We start from the raw sequence: 17,739 nt of genomic DNA on the forward strand, positions 1-17,739 counted from the left end.
CTCCTAAATTTAAGTTGCAAAGGGATACTTTAAGTATCGACCCTCCTTCCTATGTGCATTGGATGCTTGCTTATTTTTGCATCTAAGATAATAAATAAACAAGATTTCTGGATGTAAGCGACTCCTGAAATCGTCTGTGGTACCCAAAATTCTTTCGTCGTGTGCTCTGAGGCCAACCTTGTTTGTCCTCGTAGAAATAAATCGTTACATTTTATTTAAAATATTAAATCTACAGTACCTCAAAATCATTTAAGGACCTCTTTAGTTATTCATGAAAAACCGGTCTACCACGGTCTACCATAATATACTTATTTCTCGATATTAAAAGACCTTCGTTCCATGGTATAGCTCATATCTATACAATTATTATAGAGGTTTTACGACTGATTCATAGATTAACGACTGTTTATGACACATATTTCTTGTCGCCAAGGTCGTTCCTTTGTTGATCAATTGCTATTTTTATTTCATCATCACATACTTCTGGAGAGCAAATCTTTTACATAAAGATGTCGATAAGTATCAGTGCAGTCTGTGCAGAATTTTAGAATGCGATTTAAAATAATCGAAGATTCCCATTATGAAGTAAAATATAATACAGTATACTATAATTTATACCAAAAGTATATTTTTAAAAAATATACTAAGTATTATTGTGCCATCATAAGAATCATAATAATCAAAAGTAAATACAGTTTACAGTGTTTATGGTTCTGTAAAATTCGAAACCGCTCTTCTTTCGGATATAGTGAGTGTATAATATTTCGGAGCGAGTTGTCTCAACCTTGCGAGGAGCCGCCGGCCTTGACATTGGCCATGATCTTGCGGCTATTATTAAATACTGGATCATCCGCGCCCAATAACAAAAAAATTAAATGTCTAAATCTACATAATTTTTATTGCTATTAAATTGTATAATAAATGTAAATAAACAATTCCAGCTCCCACGTTCCAACCGAACAGCAAATAAGCTTTACTATTAAGATCAGTAATGTTATCTCAATTTATATTTTGGGAATAATTTAAACTTAAGTAACACCGGAACATGCTTTGGACGAACACCGGAATAACCTTTAGTGCCTACCGTGCATTGCTATTTGGTCACGAGCAGCTGCCATAAAATTTCACTCACCTAGATCGGGGATGGAGCTGGAGGGCTCCTCGAAGGTCGGAGGCTTGTGCAGGCGCGGCGGAGGCGGCGGGGGCGGGGGCGGGCGCATGCACTGGATGACGGAGTGCGGCGGCGGCGGCGGCAGCAGGCCCGGAGCCCGGAACTCCTTGCCCGGGGGTGCCGGCAGCTCCAACCGCCTCGCGCTCATCATCTCCATCTCGTAGTGCTCCGGCGGCTCCCGCTTCGGCGACAGCTTCGGGTAGCACTGCATCTTCACTCGAGTTCGATAAAAAAGTTTTCACAAATAATATATCAGTATCAAAGTCACAAGCGCAAAAGTGCACGGCAGCGTAGTACGCGGGAGTATAGTACGCGATGTACGAGCGGCAGCGCGCCGCCACACTCGCGGATCGTTCGCTCGCCGCGGCCAACTTTCTCCTACTGGCGCGCCGACGGCCGCGGCCGGACGAAAGTGAATCTGCAGCGGCCCCCGCCCCCGCCCCAGGTATGCACCGCCCGCCCAGGGCCCGCCGCCCGCCGCCCGCTGCACAAACACGTTAACTTTAACCTTAAATTCTGACCTATCGAGTGCAATGCTCCGCATGAACTTGTTAAATTATTACACTTTATTAAAGTTATCATTTTTTCATTATCAATATATAAAGAGTATCATTTTCATATCTCAAATGAAAACATAATTAATAGAAATATAACCCGTCGATCGTGGGAAAACGAGACCATCACACGATAGATATTCTATTGTGTCTCGTTCACCGGTGAGCGTATGGGGCTTGCCGCTTGATAAATTAATCCTGCTACGACTTGCGGGGCTCGGTATATTTTTGTGTGTACCACAGACCAGTTATTATTTTCTCTATGCGAGTACATCATAATATAGTGGTTCTAGAAAAATCACTTCATCGTAGATACTTAGCTATTACGTGTAATTGTTACATGTTTATAACATAGTCAGTAGTCACATTGTACTGAAGGATGGCCTTGGGAAAGGAAGCCAGTATGTCATAGTTCTACGTGAGGCGGCTTGGCTCGTCAGCACAATAATTGTATCAGTGCGAATTTTATTCGCGTAACCTTCGCGCCCGCACCGAGCTCTTCCGTGATTGATTCACACAATATTATACTCGTTACATTGTTACGAATAATAAAATAAAATAAATTTACGAATACGAATAAATGTATAAAATATGCTACTTGTATTATTTGTTGAGAATTTCAAACAATTCTAAATTCTTAATCTATCTATATAATATATATAAAACTCAAAGGTGACTGACTGACATGGTGATCTATCAACGCACAGCCCAAACCACTGGACCGATCGGGCTGAAATTTGGCATGCAGGTAGATATTATGATGTAGGCATCCGCTAAGAAAGGATTTTGATCAATTCCACCTCAGGGGTTAAAATAGGGTATGAAAGTTTGTATATGTTACGCTCAAAGACCGAAATCGCTCAATGAGCGAAAAAATGGCTCACAACGCGTTGTGGTCACAGTGAAACAGCCACGACGCGAAATTCGTGTTGTGGCTCTAATGAAAACGGCCACGACGCGTTCTGGAAATCACAAAAAGACCATAACGCGAAATTCGTGTCGTGGCTGATATGCTATTCGTTTTTCTTGATTTGTTCTTGATTGATTAATCGTCCATAGCTATTTATATATTTCTTTTACTAAATAGTATATTATAAAGTACTCTGTGTACTAAATCACTGCATAACGTGTTTTTCATTATTATTTGAAAATATCCATAGTTCCATAATATCCGTGCTAATATTATTACTGTCTGTCTGGCGCAACGTGTTATTGTTTGTTGTTTTTTTTTTTAATATAAGGTAATCTGATCTTAATAAATTATAAAAATTTAGCATTATTTTTATTTATATAATTTAAATATATACTACTAATGTACTAGTTGATGCCCGCAACTACGTTGCGCCTGACATACAGTAATAATATTAGTACGTGTAGTATGGAATTATGGATATTTTATAAATAATAATGATAAACACGTTATGCAGTGATCTAGTAAAAGAAAAAATATTTTGTAGTACGCTTGGTAATTCAAATATGATCTTCCATACCTATGGACGATTAATCAATCAAGAACAAATCAAGAAAAACGAGTAGCATATCAGCCACGACACGAATTTCGCGTTATGGTCTTTTTGTGATTGCCAGAACGCGTCGTGGCCGTTTTCATTAGAGCCACGACGCGAATTTCGCGTCGTGAATGTTTCACTGTGACCACAACGCGTTGTGAGCCATTTTTCGCTCATTGAGCGATTTCGGTCTTTGAGCGTAACATATATATTATATATGTTACGCTTATTATATAATAATACTTCTTAACGCGAGCGAAGCCGCGGGCAAAAGCTCGTTAAATAATAAAGTTTAGGTAGAACACTATCCTATTTAACGATTTCATAAAATGGTAAAAATAATATTTTCTGCTATTATTATTGCCCAAATATGTCTGTTATTACTTATTATATTGATTTTGAAACATATAAGCATTGAATTTACTTTAATGAAGAATTATCGGGGAAATATTATCCCACTTACAATGATTCAAAATTCATTACATAAAAACATAATATCAAGTTATGGAGTGAAAATATTACCTACATAAAAAAGGCTAAAATCATAAAATTATAATGAACATGACAGTATGTTTGTGACGCAGCTACGTGATATTGTCACGCAACAATCAGATTCATATTCAGTCAGCAGTTCATTTTATCAGTTTTAAGCCGTGATTTACGTAGCAACTAGTAAGTACTCGCATTTGAAATAACAATAATTAGTTATACCCGTACCAATAATAAATATGTATGTCTATATATTCACCTCCTAAAAACTGTTTACATGTGACTTAGCCCTCATCTTGGCGTTCATTGAGAGAGGCCTATGTCCAGCAGTGGACGACTATAGGCTGCTATGATGATGATGATGATGAAAAACTGTTTTGATGAAATTGGATATGCGCCATGACTTATGACTATGAGTTATAAGTCTCTAAGTAATGAAGGGTAAAGACATAGGCGTAAAGTTTCGGTAAAACTAAGATAACGGCAATATTGAAAAAAAGCTTGTTATCCTTAAGTTTATTTTCATATACATGTTGAGTCATGCCTGCCTAGCATACGCCAACGGGATATCTCACTCTACATTTCTCGTTGTTTTCTCGATGTTTGATAGGTTGTCTCTTCATCTCTATTGACCCTAGCATGACAAACATTTTTTTCTCGCGTAGATCTATCATCGAAATAACACATTTTAATAGAGTTTTGTCGAGATAATGTCGAGATTTTGACATTATGAGACAAGTAGTTTTTAATTATCTCGAGAGCGAGATATCTCGTTGGCGTATGCTAGGCAGGCTGGTCTGTTGAGAGTTGAGAGTTGAGACCCACATATCAGTACATAAGTGAAATATTGATTTCACTGTCATTGGCCGACGCGACGCTACAATGTCGCACGCCCGTGGATTCTACATAGCGCTTATTACGATGGATTCCACGCTACTGTGGGAGTAAAATAGTCTGAGCCCTTAGCCATGATGAATTCGTTCATTTCGACTTGACATTTAAGATACCACTAAGCCACATGAAATTTTTTATACCGTATTGCATGCGACCACACAATAACTTTATAAAAAAAATCTTGACTAAAGATCTTACTATTATTTAAATACAGTGACAATAGTGTACTTACAACACATAGTAAAATATAAAACATTACGTAATTACATATCTATTTGCATACTAACAGTTTAATTCATACATTGTTATCTCTTCCGCGTCAAAGTGCGAGCGCCGACCGCCTTGTGCCGAGGCACGCTCGACAGATAACCATCTCGATAGCAGATACGACATGAACTACAATTCTATATCACACGGAGATAGTACACGCAGCTAATAGCTATCGCGATACCCCGATTCCGCTAACATGCATAGCTTAGGGCCTAGAGCCTGTCCACAACTCCACCTCACGACGTCGTCAACTTGGAACGGTGCGATAACGTGGCAAGATACGTTGACGTAACGTACAAATTTACGTTAGCGTTACGTAAAATGCACATCACGATATAGCATTGTACGTCGCCATGTCTTGTAAAACTGCTACATTCTTCACTACTAATCTAGATTTGGACCGCATATACAAAACGTATTCTGCTTTTGCTATTGTTAAAAACGGAGAAAGAGAAGAAAAAGACGTGCATTCAGACGTAAATTGACACGTCACCTCAACGTATCCTGCCACGTTACCGCTCCGTTCCACGTTGACGACGTCGTATCGTAGAGATACGACGCACTCAGAGACGAATATTAAGGGGGCGACTAATCCTAAAATGTCGACTTTATAACTCATTTTTATACTTGAAAATAAGCCCCGAATTGTTTCATTTTCTAAAATTAGATACTACATTATATTTCCGAGAATTCGATCTGAGCAAAAACACGATATCTTAAAATTTTCTCGATAGAAAAAAATCATAAAGATGCATGTAATTTTCACGAATTTTTCATTTATTGCCATAAGCGTGCATTGAACTAAGTTAATATTTTAACACATTGTATAAAATTCTATCATGGAGAGATCGAGATTTTTAAAATGTTGTATATTTATCGAGTTATTGAGACAAAACTAATTTGGCGATGAATCCGCGTCGTTCTTTTTCACCTGGCATATGGAAGACGGGCGTGAATGTGAAGAGAGAAGGACGATGTTTGATTTTTGGGGTTAGTCGCTTTCTTAACTGTAAACAATTAATGAAGATTATGACACAAGCCCCGAAAATTATCTGTCAAACTCTTAATTACAATATGTCTCTGAGTGCGACCGTCAGACCCGGTTTAGATATTGTGGTCTCCGTGTAATAATAAAAATATATTATAGCTTTGATTCGATTTTAATTTAATCTCGGAGTGATAAAATTTTCTTTCAGTTTCACAGTCTAGGTGTAAAAACAAAATTGTAGTCTCATACAATGACAAACCGACATCAAACGCATTCTGATTTGTAAAAACTACAAAACTCAGTCTTTTGACGTGTCTTTAATAATAACTAGCTATTTGACCGAGCTTTGCTCGGTATTCGATAAAACACGAATAAAATGACATTTTCTAAAAATGATTCCTAGCTAGATCAATTTATCGCTCGAAGAATTGCTCGTTTAAAGATATAAGATAAAGAAAACACTATATTTTAGCTGTTTCATAGAATCGAAGTTGTATAAATTCGGATTAAATTAGCAGAATTAGGTTACTGACTAATTCTAATCAGAATATAGAATATGCAAATGTATAAAATATCGATCGTGTTCGTGCGTAATGAAGTTATAATCTAGGCGATAATCATGTAATCGCTAAGTAGTCTCTATGATAGACTCTGCAATTAATTGCAAAGGTGTTCGACACGTAATTGACGCCTGGAGAAAAATGTGAGATTATCGTGGATCAATCTTACTATCGCTATACGATCGAGGACATTTTGATTATTAAAAAAAATGTCCTAGACACTGCCCGCAACTTCGTTCGCTGTAATTAGTTAACCGCGTGAGAACTGTTGTAAAATCGACAGTTCTTGATGTCTTTTTCTGGGACTATATTTATATCCAATTTCATCAAAATAGGTTCAGTATTCAGACAAATGAACACACTCTACATCATAAAATATATTTTCATCATGCGACTATGATTCTCACGCTTCACTAATGACGATAATTGCAGTATAATTTAAAAAGATAGCCTACTGATACATAACTTACGTTTTTTGCACATGCTCGTATTACACTGCGTATACAAAATGTGCAGCCAAAATAGATTTTCACGGCTGCTTGCATTATCGGCGTCTGGGGTGGGCGGGGGCGGCAGCGGGTCACTGCCACCGACTCACGGCCGCCCCCGCCCTACCCCGCCCGTCATTATTTTGGTGACACTCAATGAAGCCTTTGAATTTTCTATTTTTATAGGCATAATGTGCGGTTTATAAAAGGTTAATAACATAACTGAATAAGGTTATTAATATTTTTTGATATTGGAGCATTCCATAGCAACATAGTCTATTTTTTCTGTGAGTTGATTTTCTCCGTAAAAACATACAATTAAAATACTCAGCACACGCATAGGGTGCATAGGGTAAGTTAAAAAGAACAATTAAGAAAATTATAATCATTTAAATGCGAGCTAATCAACATTTTTGGGTGGTGACGGCGCAGTGGCAGTCGGAAATGCGTTAAGGGGTGGATTGCGTGTGCATTAGCAGTTTGCAGTCACGTCGGGCTGAGTGAAAGTCCCGGTGTCCCGCCGTCCCGCCGTCGGGTCCCGCAGCCGAGGGTACTGGGACAGGGGTGTCCGCAAGCCGCATGCGCGAACCATGCACATTTATGCGTTAACCAAACTTTTTACACCGCAGAAGGATCATATCATAAGTTCAAGGATCACATTTCAAAATTAACAGGAAACACCTACAAGTTATGAGCCCTAACCTGCTCTCCTGTAATCTGCTACTCTTGATTGTGTAACAAGCATTTGACAAACGCAATGGAACCTTCACTTTAGCAAGACAAGCTCTTCTCAAAAGTTATATTATAGAGAATCGTAGTATTATTATAGATAATCTGTTCTATGAATTTATACCAGGATACTTAAGACGATTAGATTTCATGTAGGACCAATTGTTTCATTCAAGTCATTTTTCTTTGAACTCAAGATATTTTTTATCAGCAACTGTACAAGTTGCTAATGCTTCGCTTTGATGCTGCCTTGAAAATACAATGTCTGTCAGTAACATCTCTAATCGGCGGTCTAGCCAGACGACTATAATTTGAAATCACGAGTAGCCAATAAAAGTTTATCGTCATTATCGTGCAGTTTCGGTGTGAGAGTGTGCCGTCGCGACCTCGGCCGATCAATATGCACCGGCTAGACGTGTATTTCTTCCCCAGGATGCAAGGATTATATCCCACCATAACTTTTTAATGGGTATAAAAATATGTTACGGTAAAAGTGTGGAAGTGGTATTTTTTTAATGCCCATAATAAATAATCAATACAAGATAATATTTACAGTCAATTAATAATAACTACATTGTATGCATATTTCCGTACATTTTTTGGGTAAAGTAAGACCGCTGAAAATTTAAATACGATGTACTTACAACAGAAATAAGTTTCAAAATATTAAAAGTAACACAATTATTGTCCTTTGCGAGCTTTCGTAGTAGGGCAAGAATTAAGTTACTTGTAAAATGTAATCGAGGAGTTTAGAATTCACCTGTATCAACAAGTACATAAAAAACCTTGTACTTATCATATTAGCACTCAAAAGAGTATTAGCATTTATAATTAAGTGTCATCTTCCCTCGGCCCGCCTAAGCAGCAACCTACCACCTGTATTTATATAACCTGTCCAGCGTAAACAGACTAATTATATTATGTTCTAGTATTCTATGTTCAATGTTCACGTTTTGATATCGCGTGTACTAAAAATTAACCTATGAAATTATTAAATTTACAGGTAGGTCAACTTAAAAATTAAATATAGTGTAAGTACTTTGAAACAGTGCAGGTAGATAGTAATATTCAGTTAAGTAAATAAAAGTTGATTTTCAGAAATTAACGTCCCTGTAACAAAGATCTACTAAGCGTTTTAGTACACTGTAGATAACAGAGCCGCACATCAAATTAAGCATCGTTCAATTAAAACCTACACTAATAAGATGGTAGCGCGACCGTTTAATTTAGATAATCGGCGCACGTCTGCGCGGAATATAGATCGCGGTTGAGTCTCGACTCTCGACCCTCCGAGCCTTGAGCACTGCAGCAGTGGAATGCCCTTGCAAGGGTATCTCAATGTCGGACTTTAGGTGCCAGTCGTCGCCCTCGTTCCCTATCCCCCCCCCCCTCGCCTACCCCCGCCTGGCCCCCTCCCCGCCTCACCACCGCGCACACCATTTAAACACAATTCTTTTAACCGAATGCATCTGACTAAATATATTATAACAATACCATAGTATTAAATGTTGATTCTATCTGCTCCGAAACTACTTAGGGCCATTTATATTCAAAGCCTTTAAAAAAAGCTTTATTGCTTTTTAATAGGTGTAGTGTGGCAAAAGGCTAAGCTTACTTAATCGATAACCGTTATTAAAAGCTCGGACCACTTAATATGCTCGTTTAAATGACACCTGTGTTATTATCCCATTATAGCAGCAAGAAAAAAAGGCAAAAACACAGCAAGACTAACAATAAATAATAATAAGTAAATAATGAAAACACACTGATTCGCAATATAACACAAAAGGAAATCCTTGGCAATCATTTGTACGGATTCGTTGTCCTTGGCGATCCCTTTTGATCGAGGACGAAGTTTGGCGAAAATTGAAGGTTATAGGGCCGAAGGGAGGCGTGCACGCGCGGGCTGTCGTTGACACGGCGAAGGACGACACCAAGGTCGGCCCTAAACCTTGATCGTGTTTCGCCCACTTTGCCAATTGCCACTTCGCCCAGCATCTCAAAAGGTATTGATTGACTGTTACCCGAGGTTTATTGACAGGAGTTAAATCACTTTTATTTTGATTCGCTGAAAATACCTCAGATACTAAGCTACTTGCTAGTAGCTTTTGTTGTAATATGTATTTTGTAATATTTTTTCAGAGCTTACACGATACAATGCTATGCTTGCTTGTAGACGTGTCTATTATTCATAGACATGGTAATCGCGGAAAAGCGAGTCCAAAAAATGGGGCGTCTTTAGTAATTTTCTGGGGCATTTCGATTGGGCCATTTTAACATTTAAAGCATGACATGGACCTTAATGAAGTTATTATTTTTGTATGAAGATTTCGTCTAAATATCAAATACGTGGTAATATTATAAGTATATCCTGACCATCGAGATCTTCAACTGCTTCTTCAAAAAGAGAAACTATCTTGAAATTATTATTAATAGCTCTTTAATAAGCTTTATGATACAAAAATAAAATAAAATATTTTTTTCATGTCTTCAGAGTTGAGATATAATGTAGTTCGCTACAGTATGATAAGTTCACGACCTTTGAGTGTAGGGCTAGGTGAGTCGAATAGTTCAATGCACCCTCTATACAATCGATTGTTTAAAAGTCAAATATAGTTTTACTAGAAGTTATTAACCTTAAATTATTATTAAATAATAATAATAATAATAATAATAATATCTATGAACGCTTCACACCACGTCAGTCTGGCCCCGTGCTAAGTACCTAAAGGACTTGTGTTACAGGTACCAGACAACGGAAATATATTTAATACTTTTATACTATGCTTATATTTAAGATTTTTATTATATGATACACATATTTAATACACATCCAGACCCGGGAACATTGAAAACTTTTTGTTCCGCCGGCGGGATTCGAACCCGCGACCCCCGGCTTGAGCTGCCACACACTCAACCAATTGAGCCACAGAGGTCGTCAAATTCAATCAATTAAAGATATAATATATGTAACACGGATGTAATCAATATGTAGTACGTGGGAGAGCCATGCTTCGGCACGAATGGGCCGACTCGATCGGAGAAATACCACGTTCTCACAGAAAACCGGCGTGAAACAGCGCTTGCTCTATGTTTCGCCGAGTGAGTGGGTTTACCGGAGGCCCAATCCGCTACCCAATTCCCTTCCCTACCCTCCCCTATTCCCTTCCCTACCCTCCATTATTAGCCTATTCCATTCTTCTGATGCTGCGAGTGTCCATGGGCGACGGAAGTTGCTTTCTATCAGGTGACCTGCTTGCTCGTTTGCCCCCTTATTTCATAAAAAAATGTAACCCAAATAAATAGTAATTAATTTGTGGGTAAGTATTTTTTTTCCTAAAAATGGGATATAAGCACATAATAAAAAAGTTACTGTTTAAATATAGGCTCAAGAAGAAACGGTAGGTACTCGTAGAAAAAAAACGTGGAAATGCATTTTTGGAAAAAGATGATATATGATATAGTATGATAATACTAGCTGTCCCGGCAAAAATTGTTTTGCCATCTAAATTATTAGTATTTCGCTCAGTGATATTTTATTCTAAAAAAATCTTTGACTTCACCCATATTATTTTATTGAAATGACTGAATAAGTATGTCAGCATGACAACGTCCATCGCTATCCCGTCGCACAAACAATGGTCGCCGTCAGCCTCGAGTTGTAATAATTTACTATCATTTATTCAACAAATGCACTTATCAATATAAAAAGTACCCCGTAGCCGATTCTCAGACCCACTGAATATGCATATAAAATTTGGTAAAAATCAGTAAAGCCGTTTCGGAGGAGTACGCGGCCTAACATTGTGACACGAGAATTTTATATATAAGATAATTTACGTACACACTCGTACATCTTTATTCTTCACCATCATAATGTATAGCCATGAATGATGAATCAAAGTATCGGTTACTCATTTTCGTATTCCACGCGTATCATAATATATCTTTGATAACATAACACAGTGATCAACTGATAAACTGAGTTATGGATGTATACGTGTTTTGTGTGTAGTCTACCTATCTCACCCCTAAGGAATATCACGTACCGCGTACGACAGAAGTACGTACACTCACTAAACAATCGCTATAATTATAAACGTACCACTTATGTTTCAATTAATTAAGTATTATAAATAGATCAAACATGTAAGTAGTATTTCGTTTAAAAAATTTGAACAGCGACCATATTAAGCCGTCTTACGTAAATGTATGTATAAATTCTTCCATTTAAAATCCTTTAATAGATTCACACGATAAGTACATTATGAAATGTTCATATTTAATGTACAAATAACCTAATAACTTTGTTTTTTAAACAGGCATGGCAGTATGCGTCATTTGTACAGTATGATATTATAATCCACCATTTATTTGTATAAGCCAGCTCAATGCAAAAACACGCGAGCGCTAAACATGTGAAAAATGGGGGTCAAAGAAATGATCGTCCTGTTTGACCCACAGAGCTTCGTCACCAGACCTTGGCAATGTCAGTACACTGGGCCGAGCTCACTCTCATTGTTATCACTGATGGTATTACCACAGTATAAGTGACACACAGTAGTCCGCTTAGCTAATTGCCGATCTAAAGTTTATTTGAAAAAAAAAAATTTCTTTATTTGACATATAATAATAGGTTTGAAATACTGCTGACTGTGTACCGAAAACATTTGTGTTAAAGGTACACAAAAATCCGTTTTTGGGTGGGCCAAGGGATACTCTGTGCCAGACACTGTAGTGGACCATCTTCATGCTTACGCACTCTAAGATTTTAGTTAAATTGAAGACGCAAAATAATGCAGTGTTAAACCGCACGTGTGTACAGTGTAATCATTAATGATCTTAAAATTAAACATTTTATTGTACATTCTCCCATTCGAGTTGCGTGTGACGTCAAGCAAGTTTGATTTAATGGACACGCCTGATTTAGTTTACTGTATGATATTACTCATTGGGTTGGTAGGTAAAGAAATATGTACCACCTAAAGAAACCTGAATGAATAAAATGAGTAAGTGATAAATATGTTGCAATTGCATAAATTATTACATTAGGTCGTTTCAACAGTAGATGTGTTTATTTGTTTTGGGTTTTCATAATTTTATGACTTACGTAACTGTAATTGCAATTTTACTGTTTTTGTATTCATATAAAGTAGCTTCAACGATCAACGTGTTTTTGAGTTTTGAGAATCGTAATAATTATCGAAGATGATTTGTATCAAAAATGTTATTGTCCTACACATTAGATATTCGATAACTGAATGCCACTTGTCTAAGCACCCTGCTTATTCCTGTCTTATCAATTATCATGATTAAAAATAATATAACTTAATTTCACTTTTGATAAATTCCACTCGGAGTCATTGGCTGGACTCGCGAAACTAGAGGTTATGTGGAGTCAAAGGCTATTCTGGACCGGCGCAGTAGGGTGGTGGAGGGTTACGGTGCATCGTACTGAAGGGCAACTGCAGATAACGCAGCCGGGAGCCAGACAGTCAACGTCCCGGTGCACCGCCCCCCCGGACCCCGCACCGCTCCCCGCCGCTCCTCACCGCCCCCCACCGCCCCGCCCCACAACCCGTATTGCGAATTGCGATTCGCGCTTTTTAGCGCCTTAATTTTCGCTCATTTCTTCTGTAATGACACTTGAGTATAGCTATCGACCACAATAAGAAGTACCATCGAGGTTGAATTTGATTCCTATGCAATTGACAGACCAACGTTATTTGGTCGAATATGTCAATTCAATGTTAATTGTGATCTGACCAGCTGGGTTTGACGTAACGCAACCAAACTACTTAGGTCTCCGATTTGCATAGGAATCAACTTCTCTGATAGTACATAATATGTATTTAATTATTGGAGCTAAGCAAAAATGCCGTATATTTTTGTCACACTATTCATTAAGTACAAGTTATTATTAAAAAGTGAAGAGAAAGAAAAGTCTTTTGATTGCGGCCATTAACACGTATGTCACTCTCTACACTCTAATGTGAAACAACCATTTTCACTTTACCCACGTTTAGTTAATTTTAAAACCTATAATATTAATTTAATTAATAATCGTCTGAACTCATTAATTTTAAACCACGGACAAAAAAGAGGGGCATTATTAAGTTAAGTCTGAGTGTGTCAGTCTGTCCGTGGAATCGTAGAACAGAGTAGGACTAGAGAGTTACTACTCTCTAGTCTCTACTGTGTTCTACGATTCCAAGGGTTACTAGTTACTACACTTAGGGTGGGTTGCACCAGAGGCATGGTTAAAGTTAAAGTTAAGGTTAAAGTTATGGTTATAGTAAAGACTTAAGGCTAAATTTAGCTTTAACTTTAACCTTAACTTTGACAGGAGAAATTGACAGATGACAGCTGGTCCAACAAGGTTATAAATGAACGTGGGCGGGGGCGCTGCTGGTAAAGGAGAACTGTCAGAAATGGCGTTTTTGTATGATGATAGCGTTAGTTCCTTTTTTCGCCACGTGTATTTAAAACCTTGTCGAGCTCTATGTTTAAATATGGCGTCTTGATGCCGTCCATTTTTAACTTTAACCAATATAATGTACCTATCTATATTATTGAGAATACTTCAAATGAATTTCCTACAGGTGGTATTATAGGATTAATTAGTGTTCTCTATTAAGGAATATTCCAGTTCACGGTTTCATCCTTATTAGCGACTGAGCTAATTAATTACGGATTTAAAAAATATCAGACAGTGGTGGGATTTTTATCTAAAATCTAATTTAAGTACCAAGGACACACTCGTAGTCCTTCTGCTAATTAAGTCTACTTCAAAAATTTTAAATAATAATAATTAATTATTAGGTATTATGATAATAATCATTATTAAACATCACTCATCCAAAAATTAAATGCTTATTTTAGTAGATATTAAATTTAATATTATTAAAGATGAAATATGTATATCTAATACATAAAATTCTCGTGTCACAGTTTTCGTTGCCATACTCCTCCGAAACGGCTTGACCGATTCTCATGAAATTTTGTGAGCATATTAAGTAGGTCTGAGAATCGACCAACATCTATTTTTCATACCAAAAATTATTTATATGGCAAAACAACGTTTGCCGGGACAGCTAGTCTTCTATAAATAGGCACAACACCTGTATTGTGAATTGTGACTTACGCTTACTGCCTTAGAAAATAAATAGATCTCATGAACAAATAACACATATTTTATGCAAAAACAAGATCCCTTCTACGGTGCAAGTTATTTTTAATACAGGTACTTAAGTACATACAACAAAAAAGTGAAGTGTGAACTGTGAGCTACACGAGACGGTTCCCTAACCGCTAGGGCTTCATAAGCGGTGCGTCGCGACGCCCTTGGGATTCACATTTGCTATTGCTGCACTTTCAGGGGGTAGAGGGTAATAATAGAAGGTTCTTTATGTTTATATGCCTGAACCAATTTTCATTTTGGAGTAACGAAGCTCCGGAAAGATATTCTAGCCTAACTGACACTTTCACTAAACCAGCATGTAGGAATTTATTTACACCAAGATTTGTTGATCACGGTGTATAGGTAAGTGGTAGAGTTTTTGAGACATACAAACTATAAAATTCGCAAAATAAAATAGCCTAGCTGGTTAACAGATTTTTATTATAATAATAATTGTTCCAGTTCCTTGTGTTAATACTGCCTAGTTTGTGGATCAGCCAGTGACTCTTCCACTGATAGTTTACTTTTGATTATGACTATAGGCTATAGCACGTTGCTCTAATCTCTATCTAAATATTGTTACATCTGCCTTTGTATATAATATTAGCTAGCTGCAATCCATACTGTATTAAGTACACGCTAGTTGAGAAATCTGAAATTAAAAAACATCATGTAGTAGGTAGTCATTAAGAACTAGAAAGATTAATTATTTTCCAGGCAGATAATTAATTATTAAACACAAACACACCATAATAATTTACAAGTCTAAGGTGGAGAATTCATTGGAGAAGGTCTCTGAATGGGGTAGACGTAACTTGGTCCAATTCAACCCCGCCAAGACACAAGTCTGCGCGTTCACCACTAAAAAGTCACCAATGGTGGTATATCCTCGTTTCGAGGGCACATCTTTAACCATCTCCCCTAGCATTGAGATACTTGGCGTCAACATATCGAGCGAAGTCCAGTTCCGATATCATCTTGAGGGTAAGGCCAAATTAGCCTCGAAGAAGCTTGGCGTTCTTAACAGAGCGAGACAGTACTTCAGTCCGGACTAACGCCTACAACTCTACAAGGCGCAGGTTCGGCCTCATATGGAATATTGTTCTCATCTCTGGGCAGGGGCGCCAAAATACCAACTGCTCCCTCTGAATCGTATCCAACGAAGGGCCGCTCGAATTGTTGACTGCCATAGTGTTTCAAACAGCTTGGACCCCTTGGAATTACGCCGAGATGTAGCTTCACTCTGCATCCTCTATCGGTTGTATCACGGGGAGTGCTCTGAGGAATTGTTCGGAATCATACCACCTGCAACCCCCCACATTGCCCCCTTATTTAATAAAAAAGAAATATATAAACATGAAGGAGATAATGTATATTTGTAAAGTGGAAAGATTTCATCTCCAACACACAACGGATATTGTATGTTTTTATACATTTTTAGAACATAATGCAGTCTGCAGCCATCTAGTTAAGTGTCACCTCTATAGTTTAAAACGGGTGTAGTTTCCAGATATAATATCACAAAATTAAATGAAATTATGATACTAATACAAACCGATTGCGAATACTTTATCCAAAACCCATTATGTGAACACCGTACTTGCAGCTCTTCTAATGTTGCGAGTATCCATGGGCGACAGTATAGTTGCTTTCCATCAGGTGACCCGTTTGCTCGTTTGCCCCCTTATTTTGTAAAAAAAACGATCATATAACCGATATCGTGTACTTAATAATCCTAAAAAAAACAGTACATATTGTATACAGATTATTTTCTATACCAAACTAACTGTCAGATAAAAAAGTGATAAATATTTAAACATTAAATTCATGAATACATAATCGGTACCAGCTAATTTTATCTTGAGTTCAGTCAATGTCAGAATATCTAGGAAGCTTTTGGGACTGGTACCGACTTCAAAGTAATGAAGACTGTAGTATGTACAGAAATAATTGAGATTTAGACGAATTCTGAAAAAGGCACTATTATAGAGTAAGAGTTATTTAATAATTTTTAGTTCATATTATTATTGTTTTTACCTTGGAAGTCGGTTTAAATTTTTTTGTAAAAAAAAAATAATTTCTTAAAAAAATAAGTTATCTACAAGATAAGGCTTTATGCATAAATAACCACTACGAATGTTAACTATTCACATTATGTTACTGTAAGCGAAATTGTGGTAAATGCTTGCAGTTACCTAAGCGATGCCGCAATTTAAAAACTTTTATCTTTTAAGGTTCAGGAGTTCTGTTCAGTGTCTTTGGACCAAGAGACACGTTCTATGAACTTTCTCTTATTCGTAACATGTTTAAGTTACTAAAAACAACATTTTAAGCACTATGAGTCTTTTGATAAATTTCAAGGATTTCCCTCGATTGCTCATAGATCCCATCATCAGCTCACCACTTTCGTAAATATTATACAAACCCTATACAATAACACAATAATTTTGAAAATCGGTCCACAAACAGCGAAATAATCATCAAAAACATCTGCTTCGATGCAAAATATCACGAAAAGCATCAATAATTGGGTCATAATGTGATGACCCATGGCTTAGTTATGATTTTGATGATGATGATCAAATAAATTAATGTGTTGTTTTTTTTTTCAGTTGTTTAAACAACGCCGAAATCCCCGAACCTGTATCTATAAGGATTCAAAAGTTCTGTTGGGTACCTTCGGATCCAGGGTATAACCTGGTGCGAAATCTTATTTTTTGGTAGCATTTACCTTGAATGCTTCAGAAAAAATTGAAATCACTATATATTTCCATACAAATTTTAAGGAGTCCCCTCGATTCCTCCAGGATCCCATCATCAGATCACCATTTTTGTGAATATGGTACCAAATTCGAGTTAAATCCTATATAACACAAAAAGAATTTTGAAAATCGGATCACAAACGGCT

At 37.1% G+C, this 17,739-nt stretch overlaps 1 protein-coding gene across 1 annotated transcript in view; it reads right to left on the reverse strand.

Moving 5' to 3' along the window:
• The window catches only part of LOC121731590 (ecdysone-inducible protein E75), a 107,703-nt gene extending 106,250 nt beyond the window's left edge, over positions 1-1,453 (reverse strand). Inside the window, exon 1 of the mRNA XM_042121082.1 lies at positions 1,133-1,453. Coding sequence (XP_041977016.1) covers positions 1,133-1,382 — 250 coding nt within the window. The 5' untranslated portion in view covers positions 1,383-1,453. The remainder of the gene's footprint in view (positions 1-1,132) is intronic.
• Positions 1,454-17,739: the final 16,286 nt, after the last annotated feature.

This window comes from Aricia agestis, chromosome 11 (assembly GCF_905147365.1).
Source record: "Aricia agestis chromosome 11, ilAriAges1.1, whole genome shotgun sequence".
NCBI classification, from domain to species: Eukaryota; Metazoa; Arthropoda; class Insecta; order Lepidoptera; family Lycaenidae; genus Aricia; species Aricia agestis.